The 15,269-nt window shown below is 46.4% G+C and overlaps 1 protein-coding gene across 1 annotated transcript in view; it reads left to right on the top strand.

Moving 5' to 3' along the window:
• The window catches only part of ap4e1 (adaptor related protein complex 4 subunit epsilon 1), a 59,654-nt gene that overhangs the window by 2,002 nt on the left and 42,383 nt on the right, over positions 1-15,269 (top strand). The window contains exons 4-21 of the mRNA XM_061222194.1: positions 111-184; positions 703-824; positions 1,142-1,301; positions 1,655-1,821; positions 2,206-2,279; positions 2,367-2,489; positions 2,834-2,943; positions 3,057-3,196; positions 3,628-3,740; positions 4,092-4,210; positions 6,217-6,519; positions 6,881-6,992; positions 8,046-8,184; positions 8,709-8,979; positions 9,316-10,059; positions 10,379-10,569; positions 10,786-10,946; positions 11,404-11,560. Coding sequence (XP_061078178.1) covers positions 111-184; positions 703-824; positions 1,142-1,301; positions 1,655-1,821; positions 2,206-2,279; positions 2,367-2,489; positions 2,834-2,943; positions 3,057-3,196; positions 3,628-3,740; positions 4,092-4,210; positions 6,217-6,519; positions 6,881-6,992; positions 8,046-8,184; positions 8,709-8,979; positions 9,316-10,059; positions 10,379-10,569; positions 10,786-10,946; positions 11,404-11,560 — 3,280 coding nt within the window. The remainder of the gene's footprint in view (positions 1-110; positions 185-702; positions 825-1,141; positions 1,302-1,654; positions 1,822-2,205; positions 2,280-2,366; positions 2,490-2,833; positions 2,944-3,056; positions 3,197-3,627; positions 3,741-4,091; positions 4,211-6,216; positions 6,520-6,880; positions 6,993-8,045; positions 8,185-8,708; positions 8,980-9,315; positions 10,060-10,378; positions 10,570-10,785; positions 10,947-11,403; positions 11,561-15,269) is intronic.

The raw sequence follows: 15,269 nt of genomic DNA, 5'->3' as shown, positions 1-15,269 counted from the left end.
ATCATGAAATAAAGCTGGTCCAAGATTGAATTCTGAATAGGCCTGAATTGTTCTGAACTGAATTAATCGTCAATAAAAACCCACACTATTTTGTTTTTTTGTGCTCTTAGGTTACCTTGCGGTGTCGTTGTTTCTGAATGAAGGCCATGACCTGCTGCTCCTGCTTGTGAACACAGTTTTGAAGGTATTTGTGTTTGTAAATACAGAGGGTAATGGTGGTATTTGTAAATACAGAGGGTATTGGTGGTATTTGTAAATGCAGAGGGTATTGGTGGTATTTGTAAATGCAGAGGGTATTGGTGGTATTTGTAAATGCAGAGGGGATTGGTGGTATTTGTAAATGCAGAGGGTATTGGTGGTATTTGTAAATACAGAGGGTATTGGTGGTATTTGTAAATGCAGAGGGTATTGGTGGTATTTGTAAATGCAGAGGGTATTGGTGTATTTGTAAATACAGAGGGTATTGGTGGTATTTTTAAATACAGAGGGTATTGGTGGTATTTGTCAATGTAGAGGGGATTGGTGGTATTTGTAAATGCAGAGGGTATTGGTGGTATTTGTAAATACAGAGGGTATTGGTGGTATTTGTAAATGCAGAGGGTATTGGTGGTATTTGTAAATGCAGAGGATAGTGGTGGTATTTGTAAACGCAGAGGGTGCAAGCTGGCACTAGATGACACGTCGCAACACCTTTTGTTTCAGGACCTGCAGAGTACAAACCTCATAGAGGTGTGCATGGCCCTGACTGTGGTCAGCCAGATATTCCCCAAAGACATGATCCCAGCTGTTCTTCCTCTGGTCGAGGACAAACTAACTCACTCAAAGTAAGCCTCCTCTCTCTAATTCCAGTTGTTTATTTGCAATTGCTGTTGCAAAATTGTTAAATGTTCTTTAAAGTTTTTCACGTTTTTTATTTTTTGTATTAAATGCATTCTTTACGTTGGTGTTCAAGTGACTGAATTCTTACTGACTTGTGGGACATTATGATGGCTGGCCAGTTGTAACCCTCAAATGAAATAATACACAGACATGGATGAAAATAAATAAATAAATAAACGATGGCATATTCCAATGGCCAGAACAATTAGTGGAAATCTGGCATAGCTTTAGGTTTCAGCTCATTTTTGAATGAATTTTTTAGGGAAATAATTCGGAGGAAGGCGGTGCTGGCGTTGTACAAGTTCTACTTGATGGCACCCAACCAGGTGCAACACATCCACGACAAGTTCCGGAAAGCTCTGTGCGATAAGGACCCCGGAGTGATGACTGCATCTTTGCACATATACCTCCAAATGATAAAGGTAGTGTTAAAATGCATGGGTTCACAGCTGGAATTAATTCAGTATAGTTTGCACAATGATCCAGTATTTTACAGTATGTATCATTTAAAAGCATGCAAGTAGGCACAGTTTTCACATGTCTCAGGTGCTTTTTCATTTTAATTGGATAACCTGTTATTAGTGTTTTTAATTGGATAGCCTGTTATTACTGTTATTAAGTTTTCTTTATAAAATTTTATTTTGGCTGTTAACATTTTATATTTTGCGTTTGATATTTTGTTGTTCCTTCGGTTTGTTTTTGTGTACATTGCCATAGTGAAACTGCTTTAATAATAATTAAAGATTACTTATTGTAAACCTGTGTGCTCTCTCAGGAGAACCCTGACAGCTTTAAGGAGCTGACGGCGAGCTTGGTGGCCATACTGAAGCAGGTGGTGGGAGGCAAACTTCCTGTGGAGTTTAACTACCACAGTGTTCCTGCCCCCTGGCTGCAGATACAGCTGCTCCGGATGCTAGCTCTTCTGGGGAAGGAGGACCAGAGGTATCCCACAATTCTCTCACCTGCAGGAGCTCCCGGCGATGCTCTTTTCACATTGCAACAGCAAAGAACAAAATCTTACCCTGATAATAAAATTAAAAATAAAATGAAAAAAGACATTTTATAAGCCTCTGAATAGTTTCCGTGGGACAGGAACCATGCCATCTCAGCTGGGCCTTTATGCACAGCCCCTAATTATAAGCACATGAAAATTAACATCATATCCTGTGTTATTTTGAGCATTATTTGAGCCATGGTTAACTTGTTGTTAACGTTGTTATTGTACTGTGCAGCATTGAATACACAGCATGCCTCAGTGAGGCTGTAAAGATAGAACATTCTGGAAAGACCACCAGCATTAGAGGCACACTGTTCTCTTCTTTTCAGTGTCAGTGAGCTGATTTATGACGTCTTGGACGAATCTTTAAGAAGAGCAGAAATCAACCATAACATCACTTATGGTAGGCTTGTGTCTACAATTCCCCAAGAAAAAATGATTAGCTGCTTGGAGTACACAGCACTGTAATAATAGCCTTATTTCTCTTCAGCTATATTATATGAGTGTGTGAAAACTATCTACACCATCCATCCCAAATCTGAGCTGCTGGAGAAGGCAGCCAAGTGCATCGGGAAGTTCGTGTTATCACCCAAGATCAACTTGAAATACCTTGGTACGTGTGAAACCTTGACACTTCACAGATGGTGAAAAGTGCCTAGAGGGGCAACTTGAGTGGTTCCGGCTCTTAAATTAAAACCCTTTACAAATGTTTTCTAGTTATGGCCTGTTCCATACCGGAACAAGGAGGTGGGAATTAGTGAAAGGTAAAAGCAGTCAACAATCATGGAATGTTCAGGACAAGGTGCATTCTCTACAGACTGTAACACAGCATTTGATCCAAATTTGGCAGAATATCTTGTTCTGATCAATAAAACTTGGTATCAGCTATTATCAGTTTTTTAGCAGACTCGAATGTTTAACCCCACAGTGATAACAGCTTCCCTAATGTGCTTTCAGGTTTGAAAGCTCTGACCTACGTTGTACAGCAGGACCCTAACCTGGCCCTGCAGCACCAGATGACCATCATCGAGTGCCTGGATCACCCTGACCCCATTATTAAGAGAGAGGTGAGGCCTGCCCCTGCCATATAGCACTTTATAAGATAATCACACCAAGACCAATTATTGTGTTGATACCATCCCACTATTTTTAATAAAATGACTGTCTTGCCTTCTCCCAGACGCTAGAGTTGCTGTACAGAATCACAAACGGCCAGAACGTGTCGGTGATAGTGCAGAAGATGTTGGATTTCCTCAGGCAGAGCAGAGACGACCACACCACCATTGACCTGGTGGGCAAAGTGGCTGAACTGGCAGAGAAATATCCTTCCGTGTGCTTTTAATACTCAGCTACAAACTTAATGACCCCTTTAAGGTTTATGATGCACTGTTAAAAACTAGTCCTTTTGTTTCCCTTTAAGGTTCCCTTTATGACACACTGCTGAAAACGGGAGCTTTTATGACTGTGGTCTGGCAACCGTTTGGACAGTCAGTTTGGGTCAGTGCAGTGTTAAAACTCACCGTGTTCGCTTGCAGGACTGTTATTTTATTATTGTTTATGAGTTATTACGTACTATTATATGTGGCAACCTGTCACCTCCACTATTTACTTCACAGGTCTTTGAGCACTTTTTCAAAGACATACAGAACACAATGCTGTTTAGAAGAATTAAAACTGATCTCTCTCCATTCATATTCCTATTTGGGTGTTGGTTGAGTTGTGGTCGAATCTGTTCCTATACGCCTCCGTACGTATGCCCCGGACAATGTGTGGTTCATCCAGACCATGAACACGGTGTTCTCCCTGGGAGGGGATGTGATGCAGCCAGAGATACCAAACAGCTTCCTCCGGCTCCTGGCAGAAGGTACTGTACAATAATCCATTGTGGTTGGAAAAGGCCAGCATTGCTGGGCTGAATGGCCTGTTCTCGCCATTGTTATGTTAGGTCAGACATGGACAGGTTTTCCACATGTTCATGTATATTTATACCTTTTAAGATGTAGCTTGAAGGCCAATTTTCATCAGTATGGACAGGTCTGTATTTTTTTCCTTCTCATCCCAACAGTAGTGAAGACGTGAAAAAAAAAAAAAGGGTGATGCTTTTGTGTTTGTGTGCATGTGTGTGTGTGGTTAAATGATGTGTGCTTATGTCCGTGTGCGGGCGCGTGCCTTTGTGTGCGTTTGTTTAACACTGTGTTCGTATATCTTGCTGAAGGCTTTGAAAGTGCGGAAGAGGACACTCAGTTGAGGCTGAATGCTGTGGACTCGTACCTCGCCCTGCTGAAGACGGACACCTCCCTCCTGCCCCAGCGTTTCCTGCAGGTCATCAGCTGGGTAAGAGCAGTGCGGTTATACTCATTACACCACCACTCATCTGCCGTGAGGCTCAGCTTACATCACACTGCTGGTCATCTGCAGTTAGACTCAGCTTACATTGCACTGCTGGTTATGTGCCGTAAGGTTCAGCTTACATTACACTGCCGGTCATGTGCCTTTAGGCTCAGCTTACATTACACTGCTGGTCATCTGCAGTTAGGCCCAGCTTACATTACACTGCCGGTTATGTGCCTTTAGGCTCAGCTTACATTACACTGCTGGTCATCTGCAGTTAGGCCCAGCTTACATTACACTGCCGGTTATGTCCCTTTAGGCTCAGCTTACATTGCACTGCTGGTTATGTGCCTTTAGGCTCAGCTTACATTACACTGCTGGTTATGTGCCTTTAGGCTCACCTTACATTACACTGCTGGTCATGTGCACTTAAGCTCAGCTTACATTACACTGCTGGTTATGTGCCGTAAGGCTCACCTTACATTACACTGCTGGTCATGTGCCATAAGGCTCAGCTTACATTACACTGCTGGTTATGTGCCTTTAGGCTCAGCTTACATTGCACTGCTGGTTATGTGCCTTTAGGCTCAGTTTACAGTACACTGCTGGTCATGTGCACTTAGGCTCAGCTTACATTACACTGCTGGTTATGTGCCTTTAGACTCAGCTTACATTACACTGTCGGTTATGTGCCTTTAGGCTCAGCTTACATTACACTGCTGGTTATGTGCCATTAGACTCAGCTTACATTACACTGCTGGTTATGTGCCTTTAGGCTCAGCTTACATTGCACTGCTGGTTATGTGCCTTTAGGCTCAGCTTACATTACACTGCTGGTTATGTGCCTTTAGGCTCACCTTACATTACACTGCTGGTCATGTGCACTTAAGCTCATCTTACATTACACTGCTGGTTATGTGCCGTAAGGCTCAGCTTACATTACACTGCTGGTCATGTGCCATAAGGCTCAGCTTACATTACACTGCTGGTTATGTGCCTTCAGGCTCAGCTTACATTACACTGCTGGTTATGTGCCATTAGACTCAGCTTACATTACACTGCTGGTTATGTGCCTTTAGGCTCAGCTTACATTACACTGCTGGTTATGTGCCGTAAGGCTCAGCTTACATTACACTGCTGGTCATGTGCCGTAAGGCTCAGCTTACATTACACTGCTGGTTATGTGCCTTTAGGCTCAGCTTACATTACACTGTCGGTTATGTGCCTTTAGGCTCAGCTTACAGTAAACTGCTAGTCAGCCTTTAGGCTCAGCTTACAGTACACTGCTGGTTATGTGCCTTTAGGCTCAGCTTACATTGCACTGCTGGTTATGTGCCTTTAGACTCCGCTTACATTACACTGTCGGTTATGTGCCTTTAGACTCAGCTTACATTACACTGTCGGTTATGTGCCTTTAGGCTCATCTTACATTACACTGCTGGTTATGTGCCTTTAGGCTCAGCTTACAGTACACTGCTGGTCAGTCTTTAGGCTCAGCTTACATTACACTGCTGGTTATGTGCCTTTAGGCTCAGCTTACATTACACTGCTGGTTATGTGCCTTTTGGCTCAGCTTACAGTACACTGCTGGTCAGCCTAGGCTCAGCTCTTATCACCAGCTGGCCCTGCAGCTGCCCTTCCTCTCCCTCTTCCTTTGGAGTGGGCGCTTTCCCCCAGATTAATGTTCCTGGACTACAAGTGGCCTCCTCCACATGCCTTTAAAATTGCTGTTGCCATAGTTTCCCAGTTAAATTATGTGCGCAATGCTGCCTGGCTTCCTTCAAGGCTGAGTAGGAGACAGAAATGGAAGAATTTGCCCTCTGACAGTGAAGGAGGGCCACAGTATTGATGGTACATTTAATTAACATACGCCCTCTGCCAACCAATAGAGCTGCCCCTTTAAGAAGAGACTGTTTTACCGGGTGCATCTAACTTAATAATGAATTGTTGTGTGGTTTTAAAAAGACAGATGCCCATAAAAAAAAAAAAACAGGTTTCCTGTCTGGCAGGTTCTTGGCGAGTTCTCCTTCCTGAAAGCGGGCCTGGAGCCAGGCCTGGTCTTGGCCGAGCTGGCCCGGCTGTTGGAGCAGGGCCGCATCACCACGGAGACCAGGAGCTGGGTGCTGGCGGCCATGTCGAAGCTGTGCGGGGGGGCGGCGTGCGCGGGCGTGGCCGGGGAGGTGGCGGCACGCTACGGAGGGTCTCTCTGCACCACCGTCCGCCAGCAGGCCCTGGAGCTGGGCGTCCTCAGCCAGGACCCAGCCCTCAGGGACAGGGTGCTTCCCCAGAACGCCGGCTGGGACAGCCTGGAGGTACGCTGAGGCTGAGGGTAGGGTCATGCAGGTGCGGGTGGCAGAGGTCCTCAGCAGTATTCCTGTTGGGAGTTACTGTGATTGTGCACGGTCATTTACTGCATTGTAGTGCTTTAGCTTCAATTGCATTCATTTAGCTGCTGCTATCCAGGGCAGAGAACATAAGTGGCTGACCTGGCTCACTACATTTCCACAAAATGGCACTTTGCATTAACTTTACTCAGGTTTACCTCTTGACCATGTCTGCATGCTTTTATGTATTTAGTTGCTGCCACATACTTGGCTGATGAAATTGCATTAACACGCTGGTGTACAGGTCTTAACAAAGTGCTCACTGAGTGTGTGTGTGTGTATGATGCAGGTGGACTCTTCCCTGTCCTTCCTGGATGGGTTTGTGTCAGACGCTTTGGCCCAGGGTGCTGCCCCGTATAAACCTCCCCACCAGAGACAAGAGGAGCTCTCCCAGGAGAAAGGTACTGCAGAGATGTGTGTGTGTGTGCGCATGTGCGTGTGCGTGCGTGCGCGTGTGTGTGTGTGTGCGTGTGTGTGCGCGTGTCTGTGTGCTCAGGGATACTCTGCTGTAGTCAGTTTTTATCTTCAGGACTATCGCACTGCTGTATAAGACTAATCTCTTTATAACAGGGCATATTTCAGACATGCTTTGCAGACATATGTCTGGTCCTTTGACCAATGAGAAGAGATGGATACTGTCTAGCCGCATTGAAAATTGTGACAATGGCCAGGTCTGCTGAAGAAGGTGTATAGGAACAGACTCGACCAGCTATACTTTGAGAATGCCTGTTTGTTGACACACATGTTCAATACATCACATTCATATGCTGTTTTATGCTTTGTATGTGGAAATTATTTTGACCCATGTTTACAATTTTATACCAAGAAATGATTTTAAGGAGCCTGGTTTTAAGGGCATGTTGTCCAGGTTTAGGACTGCTTTCTTTCTGTTGGTTGATGTTGTGATATCTGCACTGCGCTTATTTATAACTAGGGTGCTGACGGGGTTGTTGATGAAATGGGAGCTAACAAATGGGGAGCTACACACATCACTTCACACATTTCACTGTAGAATCCGGCTGGCAGCACTGAGAGCTGTATCAGCTTTCTGGGAGGAAAAAACCTGTGATGTTCTCTGTGATTTTATCAAGTGCTGTTCTTTAAGATTTTATCATTTAGTTAGAATTCCATATTAACCATTTAAATATTCAAATAGGATTTAAAGTAGCTTGGCAGAGGCTGTATTGGTCTCTCTCATTCTCCCAGGCACAGTAGTGTAACAGTGTAACCGGTGGTGACTATGATTGGCCTGTGTCCAGACTCTGCTGCAACAGTGTAACCGGTGGTGACTATGATTGGCCTGTGTCCAGACTCTGCTGCAACAGTGTAACCGGTGGTGACTATGATTGGCCTGTGTCCAGATTCTGCTGCAACAGTGTAACCGGTGGTGACTATGATTGGCCTGTGTCCAGACTCTGCTGCAGCAGTGTAATGGATGTGTTCTTCTCCCTCAGTGTTGAACTTCGAGCCGTACGCCCTGTCTATGCCCGTCAGTCTGTCCAGCTGCAGCCTGACTGACAGACAGTCTCCCACGGGCTTCTCTCTCTGTTCTGGTCTCTCTGGCAACAGCGCTGAGCTTTCACACAAAGCAGGGTGAGTTCCCATGATCCCTCACTTCTCAGGGCTTGGCAGGGTTGGTGTTTCCAGATAACTTTTATCTGCTGTGAGGAATATTCTTTTTTGGTAGTCATCCTTTTATAGATTTTTGAAAGGAGGGAGTTGTAAAATACAAGAGTTGTCGGAGTAAATAACACATTTCCTGTCTTTTATGTCTGATACTTTGCTCACATCAGTGTGGTGCCATTTCATTTTCACACCCACCCACACCCATCACACTCGATAAAAGTGAAGAGTATCTGAGAGTACATGCATATTTGTGTACAGTTGCAATTAATGCATTTTAAAATGCATAAATGTCACGGTGTTATAGCTTTAATTTTACTTTCAGCAAATTAAATTTGTATTTTTAGCTTCATAGCTATGTTGGCATAGCTTCTGCTCCATTGATCTGAGAGTGAAATGAAGATTTGGTATCGAGTCTAATCTAACCCATGGGGCAGCCGTGTGCTTGGTGTGATGAGTAATTTGTCCTTGGCTCTGGTATCTGCTGTTTGCAGCTCCAGCTCGCTGAAGATGGAGGGAGTGCAGCGAGTTTGGGGGAAGGAGGGGTACCTCCCCCAGAAGGAGGCCACAGAGGAGGTGCCTGCGGTGCCCGTGGTTCCCCCGGCGCCTCCCCTCCAGCAGGGCGGCGCTGACGGCCCGCAGACGGATGTCCCCGACCACGCCCTCGCCCCCGCCCCGGGCCTCGCCTCTGAGCTGGAGCAGGAGAAGCGGCAGCTGGCCTCCTCTCTGTTCGTGGGCCTGGGGCTGCAGAACGAGCCCTGCCTGGTGAGAGACCGCCTACGGCTACATTACAGTCGTTTACCGGAAGCTTCTAAGCTCCTCAACAAGTGAAATAAATGGCAAAACTCTCACGCATGGCACACTCATAAACAATATTCATAGTAAGTACAGACAATCCTCCCCTGGAGCAATGCAGGGTTAAGGGCCTTGCTCATGGGCCCAACGGCTGTGCGGATCTTATTGTGGCTACACCGGGATTCAAACTACCGACCGGGTCCCAGTCATTTACCTTAACCACTACGCTACAGGCCGCCCTTCAGGAGGGGGGGACTAAGGTACAGTCTGTAAAAGTGTGTGACATCGTGGATAACTCTCTCACAGATGGGGAAGCCTGAAGTGCCTCCACAGAGGTTCAGGAGGAAGGCCAGGTCGCAGGAGCCAGCAGGGGGCAGTGACAAGCTCTCCGACTCCTACTCCTCTCACAGCACTGTCGACAGCCTGCTGGACTCCAGCCCCACCCCCCTGCCGGAGGAGGAGGAGCTTAGCCCTGCCGGCTCCCTGGGGGAGGGGTCGACCACCCTCGGGCCCCTGGGGGAGGGGCCGACCACCCTCGGGCCCCTGGGGGAGGGGCCAACCACTGTCAGCCCCCTCGGAGAGGAGCCAACCGTTACTGCCCCTCTAGAACATCCGCCTGTCACTCCCAGTCTATTGGACGCGGGGCCAAACACCCCCAGTCCCCTAGGGGAGGGGCCGGCCACTGACAGTGTGCCAGGGGAGGCCTCTAACCTCACCGACTCTCAGGAGGAGCGCCACAGAGAGTCCCCTCCTCCCCTGCCTGACGAGGACACGTGGGGGTATCAGGCCGGAGACGAGGGGGACGATGAGCCCGCCGAGGTCAGCGCGGGGGCAGCGGGGCCCGGCCGACCGGCTCCCCCCGGCCTCCCCGCGGAGCTGCTGGAGCTGCCCCACTCCGAGCTCCTCAGCCTGGGCTCTGACCCCAGCCTGGCCCTCTCCGTCTGGAAGGTCTACAGAGAGGAGGCCCTGGAGCTCCACCTGCTCATACGCAACGCCAGCGGGGCCTCCCTGCAGGGCGTGGCTGTGCAGCTCTCCTCTGACCAGCTGAAGGTACTGCAGCTGCCTCTCACTGGACTTTTACATTAATACTGATAATGTTTCTCAGTTTATATACTGCCCTGTCTTTAAAATTAAAGCACCTGGCAATGTGGAACTGAAAAGCAAGAACTATTAAAACCATAAATGTTGTAATTTATAAACAAAAGTAAACATAAAAAATGAAAAAGTCTTTGCATGTACTAATTTGGATTCATAAGACCTCGATTTGGAGCTGTGGTATGGGGTATGAGGGGTGTGGCCGGGGGGTGGTGGTGACGTCAGTCTGTAAGGAACACACCGCGAGTGAGACTTTGTCTTCGGTTCCCTCCAGGTTCTGGGCGATGCCAGTCGGGTGTTCCCCTCTGTGGATGACCTCGGCACTGTGACCTGCCAGTACAGCGTTGTCATGGAGACTCCCCTGGTCCAAGCCTCGGTGGGTGGGGCGGTGACCTACCACAGCCGGTCTGAGTCAGCCAATGAGCTGCAGTTCTCCCTGGGCCTCGCCTTGACGGACTTCCTCAGGTAAGGCCCGCCCTCAAAGTGCATTTGTGGGAAAAAAGTAGATCGCCTGTCGAAATCAAAGCCATTTTATTCACTTAGTATGTCTGCTAAATGGGAAGATATTTTATATTAAAGATTTAAATGCTGATTCTATATACTTAGCTGTATGTAATGGTTGTAAGGCCATTCACCAGAAGTGACTTCCTGTCCGACATTGGTGCACTCTGGGTACTGTAGGCCTTTTCTCCTGAGCATAGAGGACTATGGGAAGCTGTGGCTGTCCTTCAGCCATGATGTGAAACAGAACCTCCAGCTCTTGCCGGACAAAGAGGACCCATTCTCTGCCACACTGAACGTCCTGAAGGAAAAACTACAGCTCCACCTTGTGGAAATCATAGGTAAACACTGCTGCTGCCACTAACCTCAAATTGTTTTCATGTTAGATTTAATCCAGCTCTTCCAACCCTGTAGCCTTCTTTTTGAGGTGTATTGGTCTACAAAGTAGAAAACCAAAATGGGCACACTGGCCATTTAATTCTTTTTCTCAGAATTAAATGCAAATGGTGTTTCTTTTTTTGTCTACACAGCCACAATTTGGTGACTTCAGCAATTGCTAAATGGGATTTATCACCATCATTAATTAGAATAGCTCCTATTGACTGAATTCAGGCCACTGTGTTTCTCATATGAGGCTAACCTAAGGTCTGACTCACCCTGGTTGTTAAATGAATAATACTTATGAATAATTCACGAGGTGCTAATGTTGTTAATTAGCCTTTTTGTGAATAAGTGTAATTGATTTTCAGTGGTTCATTATCTAGCCCAGCGTCACCATGTCCCTGTGTGTGTGCTCAGGTATGGAGGGCGTCATGGCGTGTCAGCTTCTCCCAGGATCCCCCTGTCTGCTGCACTGCCACGCCCAGGCGGGCTCCCTGACGGTGTGGCTACGTTCTCCCGCTGGGGACCTGCCCGACTGCGTGCTGTACCACTGCCAGAGGGCACTGCAGGAGAGGTGAGGGCCGGCCAGGGGGAGAGGCGAGGCCCAGCCGAGAGCCAAGGCGACCGGGGGGAGGGACACAGGCCCGCCGGGGGGCGCCACGGCAACCGGGGGGCGGGACATGGGCACGTTTCCACGACGACCAAACCCCACCTGTCAAAAGCTTCCAGGAGGTGCAGTCACGGGGAACAACACCAGGAAGGACTTGGTGGTACACGTTTGGGTCACGCTCTCTAACTTAAAAACTACAGAACAACAAAAGACACAGTGCTTATTCTGTAAACCGCACCCCGTCCCTCCTTACGTTTTATACTTTCACTAGGCGAGATGTTTACTGAAGCACTGTATAAGGCAATGTGCTTTGCTTTACTTAAGGGCACAGCAGTGGTGGGATTTAAACCTGCAAGCCCAGCCTCTTCACTGCAGCCCCACTGTAGTCACAGCCTTCAGCCTTCATTTAGAATAATAATGTATTACTTTTTTTATGTGAAGATTTTTTTTAATTTTTTTAATTTTCAGTTTGGGTTTTTTCTCAGTTCGTTTAGAAACTGAATTGGCAAAATGCAGCTTACCTCAGGTAAAAAGAAGAGCTTACGGTTTGTTTCTGAGAGAGTCGTGATGTGTGCGCATCAGTCACCATGTATGTACTTCTGCTGAGACCCTGCATTTAGCCTGAGGGGAATCTGATCTCAAACGCCTTCAAGTGCCATGTGAGAGCTCACCAACTGACTACACTTCGCTTTGGACTGTATGACTCGAGCGCTCTTTCTATATCTACAAGAAGATGTTCATATGAGATGAAAGCCTTCTATCATGTGGCAGCCATGAATATAAAATCAGATAATTTTCTCTCTGTAAGTGGCACGTGGCAGCACATCTGCAGCGCTGCAGTTTCCGTGTTTCGGTACTTGAAAGACGGAAACTGGCGTTGCGTTTGGCTCTGTGCTGCTGAATCCTGTAAGACCCTTTTTGCCACGAGCAGCTGCTCCTCTCTCGGCTGTGTATTATATCCGCCTCTTCCGAAAGGCTGCATCAGAAGCTGAAAAGGCTCGACTTTCATTAGCCTCTTACAGCCTGTGTTTACTGTGTTTAGCATACGCTAAACTGGGCCAGGATAACTTTGCAGTGAGTAAATTGCCTCATGTTGATATCATGTTTGTCATAAAGCAATATACTTTGTCTGCCTATCGGTGTTTAAAATGCCACTGCACACTGAATGTCTCTGTTGCTGGCTGGTTCACGTTTTTGCTTGTGTCCCGACTGTAGTGTTAATGCAGTGCATGGATCCATCTGTGATTTATAGCGATGCTATAGGAGTCCTACTCCTACCACAGGATGGCCAGGTGTGTGTGTGTGTGTGCGCGCACGTGTGTGTGTGCACGAGTGTGTACCGTGTGTGTGTGTGTGTGTGCGCGTGTGTGCATGAGTGTATAGCATGTGTGTGTGCGTGTGTGTGTGCGCGCATGTGTATAGCGTGTGTGTGTGCGTGCTCGCGTGTGTATAGCACGCGTGTGTGTGTGTACATAGTATTTACTACTGTTAACATACTGGGTAGTGTCTTCATGTATGCTGACGACCGCTGTTGTGTAAGGCCTCTCCATTCTGGTGCTGTTTGGAGCCTCCTAAACTGTTACATCTCCACATCCTTCAGTGTTTGCATGTCCGCAGGGCAGAGCTGAGTGTGCAGGACCAACTCCTCCTGTGTCCTGGGTGTAGCACGTGCAGTGGCACTGTGTTATAGTGCGGCCTGTAAGTGTTTGGACGGTGACACGCTTCTTTTTTTTTTGTTTTGGCTCTTTTTTATTCTGTATTCCAATACACTGGATATGCGGTGTAGACGGTCAGCTTTAATTTGAGGGTATTTGCATCCACATTGGATGCATATTCCATGTAGGAATTGCAGGATCTTTTTTATATGTAGTTTCCCCAAAGGTAATTGAAAACGTTGACCATAATCGTAAATAAATTGGTGGTATTTAGTACTTGGTTGCTAATCCTTTCCATTCGATGACTGCGAGTCTGTAACCCATCAGCAGATGTTGGGTATCTGCCCTGGTGATGCTCTGCCAGGCCTGTACTGCTGCCATTTTCGGTTCCTGTTTGTTTCTAGAGCGTTCTGCTTTCAGTCTTGTCTTGAGCAAGTGAATTGCATGTTCAATTGGATTCAAGATGGCTGTTTGACTTGGCCAGTGAAGAACATTCCACCGTTTGGCCCTGAAAAACTCCTTGGCTGCTTTAGCAGTATGTTTGTAGTCTTCACTTTGTGACAGACACATCTATGCCTACAGTCTGGAGAGTTGTTGATCTGTATTGCAGTTGCGTTTTTTCTTCACAATAGGGTGACATTGGCTCAGGGGATAAGGCAGTTCGTCTGGCAGTCGGAGGGTTGCCGGTTCAAACTCGATCCCGCCCTGGGTGTGTCAAAGTGTCCCTGAGCAAAACACCAAATCACCTGATGAGCTGGTTGGTGCTGTTCATGGCAGCCAATCGCCGTTGGTGTTTGAGTGTGTGTGTGTGTGAATGAGAAGCATCAATTTCACAGTGCTTTGGTTAAAGGTGCTATATAAATGCAGACCATTTTCCATCCACTCCACTGGTCGTCCGTGGTTTACCAGGTGGTTTGCTATTGCTGAGCTGGCCAGAGTGTTCTTGCTTCCTATCAATATCAAATGGTTGATTTTGACACAACCATTGTTTTGTTCCACCCTACAATGGCCTGCTGTACTGGTATTGGCACTTACTTTGTCCTTATGTTGGGAGACAACAGCAACACACTCCAAATGCCACACATAGAATGGACTTTCTTTTCTTGGCTTTCTTGTGCATGAACTAATGATGCAATGACACTGCTGACCAAGAAACAGCTGAGCAGCCATTTGTCCAATTACTTTTGGTGCCATGAAATGGGGGAACTGTGTATAAAAGGGGCTGTAATTCCTGTAATTCACCCCATATGGAACTGGAGTACAGCGCCAAGACGACAAAAATTGCGTCACCGTCAAATACTTATGGACTGCACTGTATATTAGTAATTTTCCTGCAGTGTTTGGAACCGATATTAATAGAACATAAACGGTGTTCTGACACTAATGAAGGATTAGTCTCAACACTATGTCTCTTGTGGCATGTTAATACGCACCTGCGGTGAACCCAGAAGGGTTCGGTCACGTTGTATTTATTTTTAATAAACATACTGTGCTGAACAAAATGCCAAAGGTATATGGTGTCTTTATTCATGTCTGCTGTCTGAATCTAGCAAATAAAAAATCTATAATTTATATATGTCAGTTACTATTTATCCACACATGCTTCAAGAAACCAAGATGTGAGAGGAGCATCTAGGATATTATTTTGCTTTCATTTTACTGGTAAAATTTATTTCAATTTAAATTGTTTTATCATTTAATTTGGTGCTTAGATGCAGGTTCTTCCTGATAAGATTCACGTTTTTAGTTAAACAGGCCATAAAGTGCTTTGTTCTGGTTTTCAGTTGTGAACTTAAACACAGTACGTATTTTTGCACATGTAATTTCTATATTTTGGTGTCCCCAAATTGAAAAATAACAGAAAGAAAAAAATATCATTGTATTACTTTGTTTTAGGAGTTTAGGAGAACACACACTGGTTAGGTCACAGAGTTTGTACATTGGCAGGTTGGAGGTCAGTGGTTTGAGTAAGTGTATTTTGTTTTTGTACCTTGTTTGGAATGTAGTCCTGATGGCTT

This window comes from Conger conger, chromosome 15 (genome assembly GCF_963514075.1).
Source record: "Conger conger chromosome 15, fConCon1.1, whole genome shotgun sequence".
Taxonomy (NCBI): Eukaryota; Metazoa; Chordata; class Actinopteri; order Anguilliformes; family Congridae; genus Conger; species Conger conger.
Note: the sequence above shows the minus strand (reverse complement) of the source record. Positions and strands in the feature narration are given on the sequence as shown.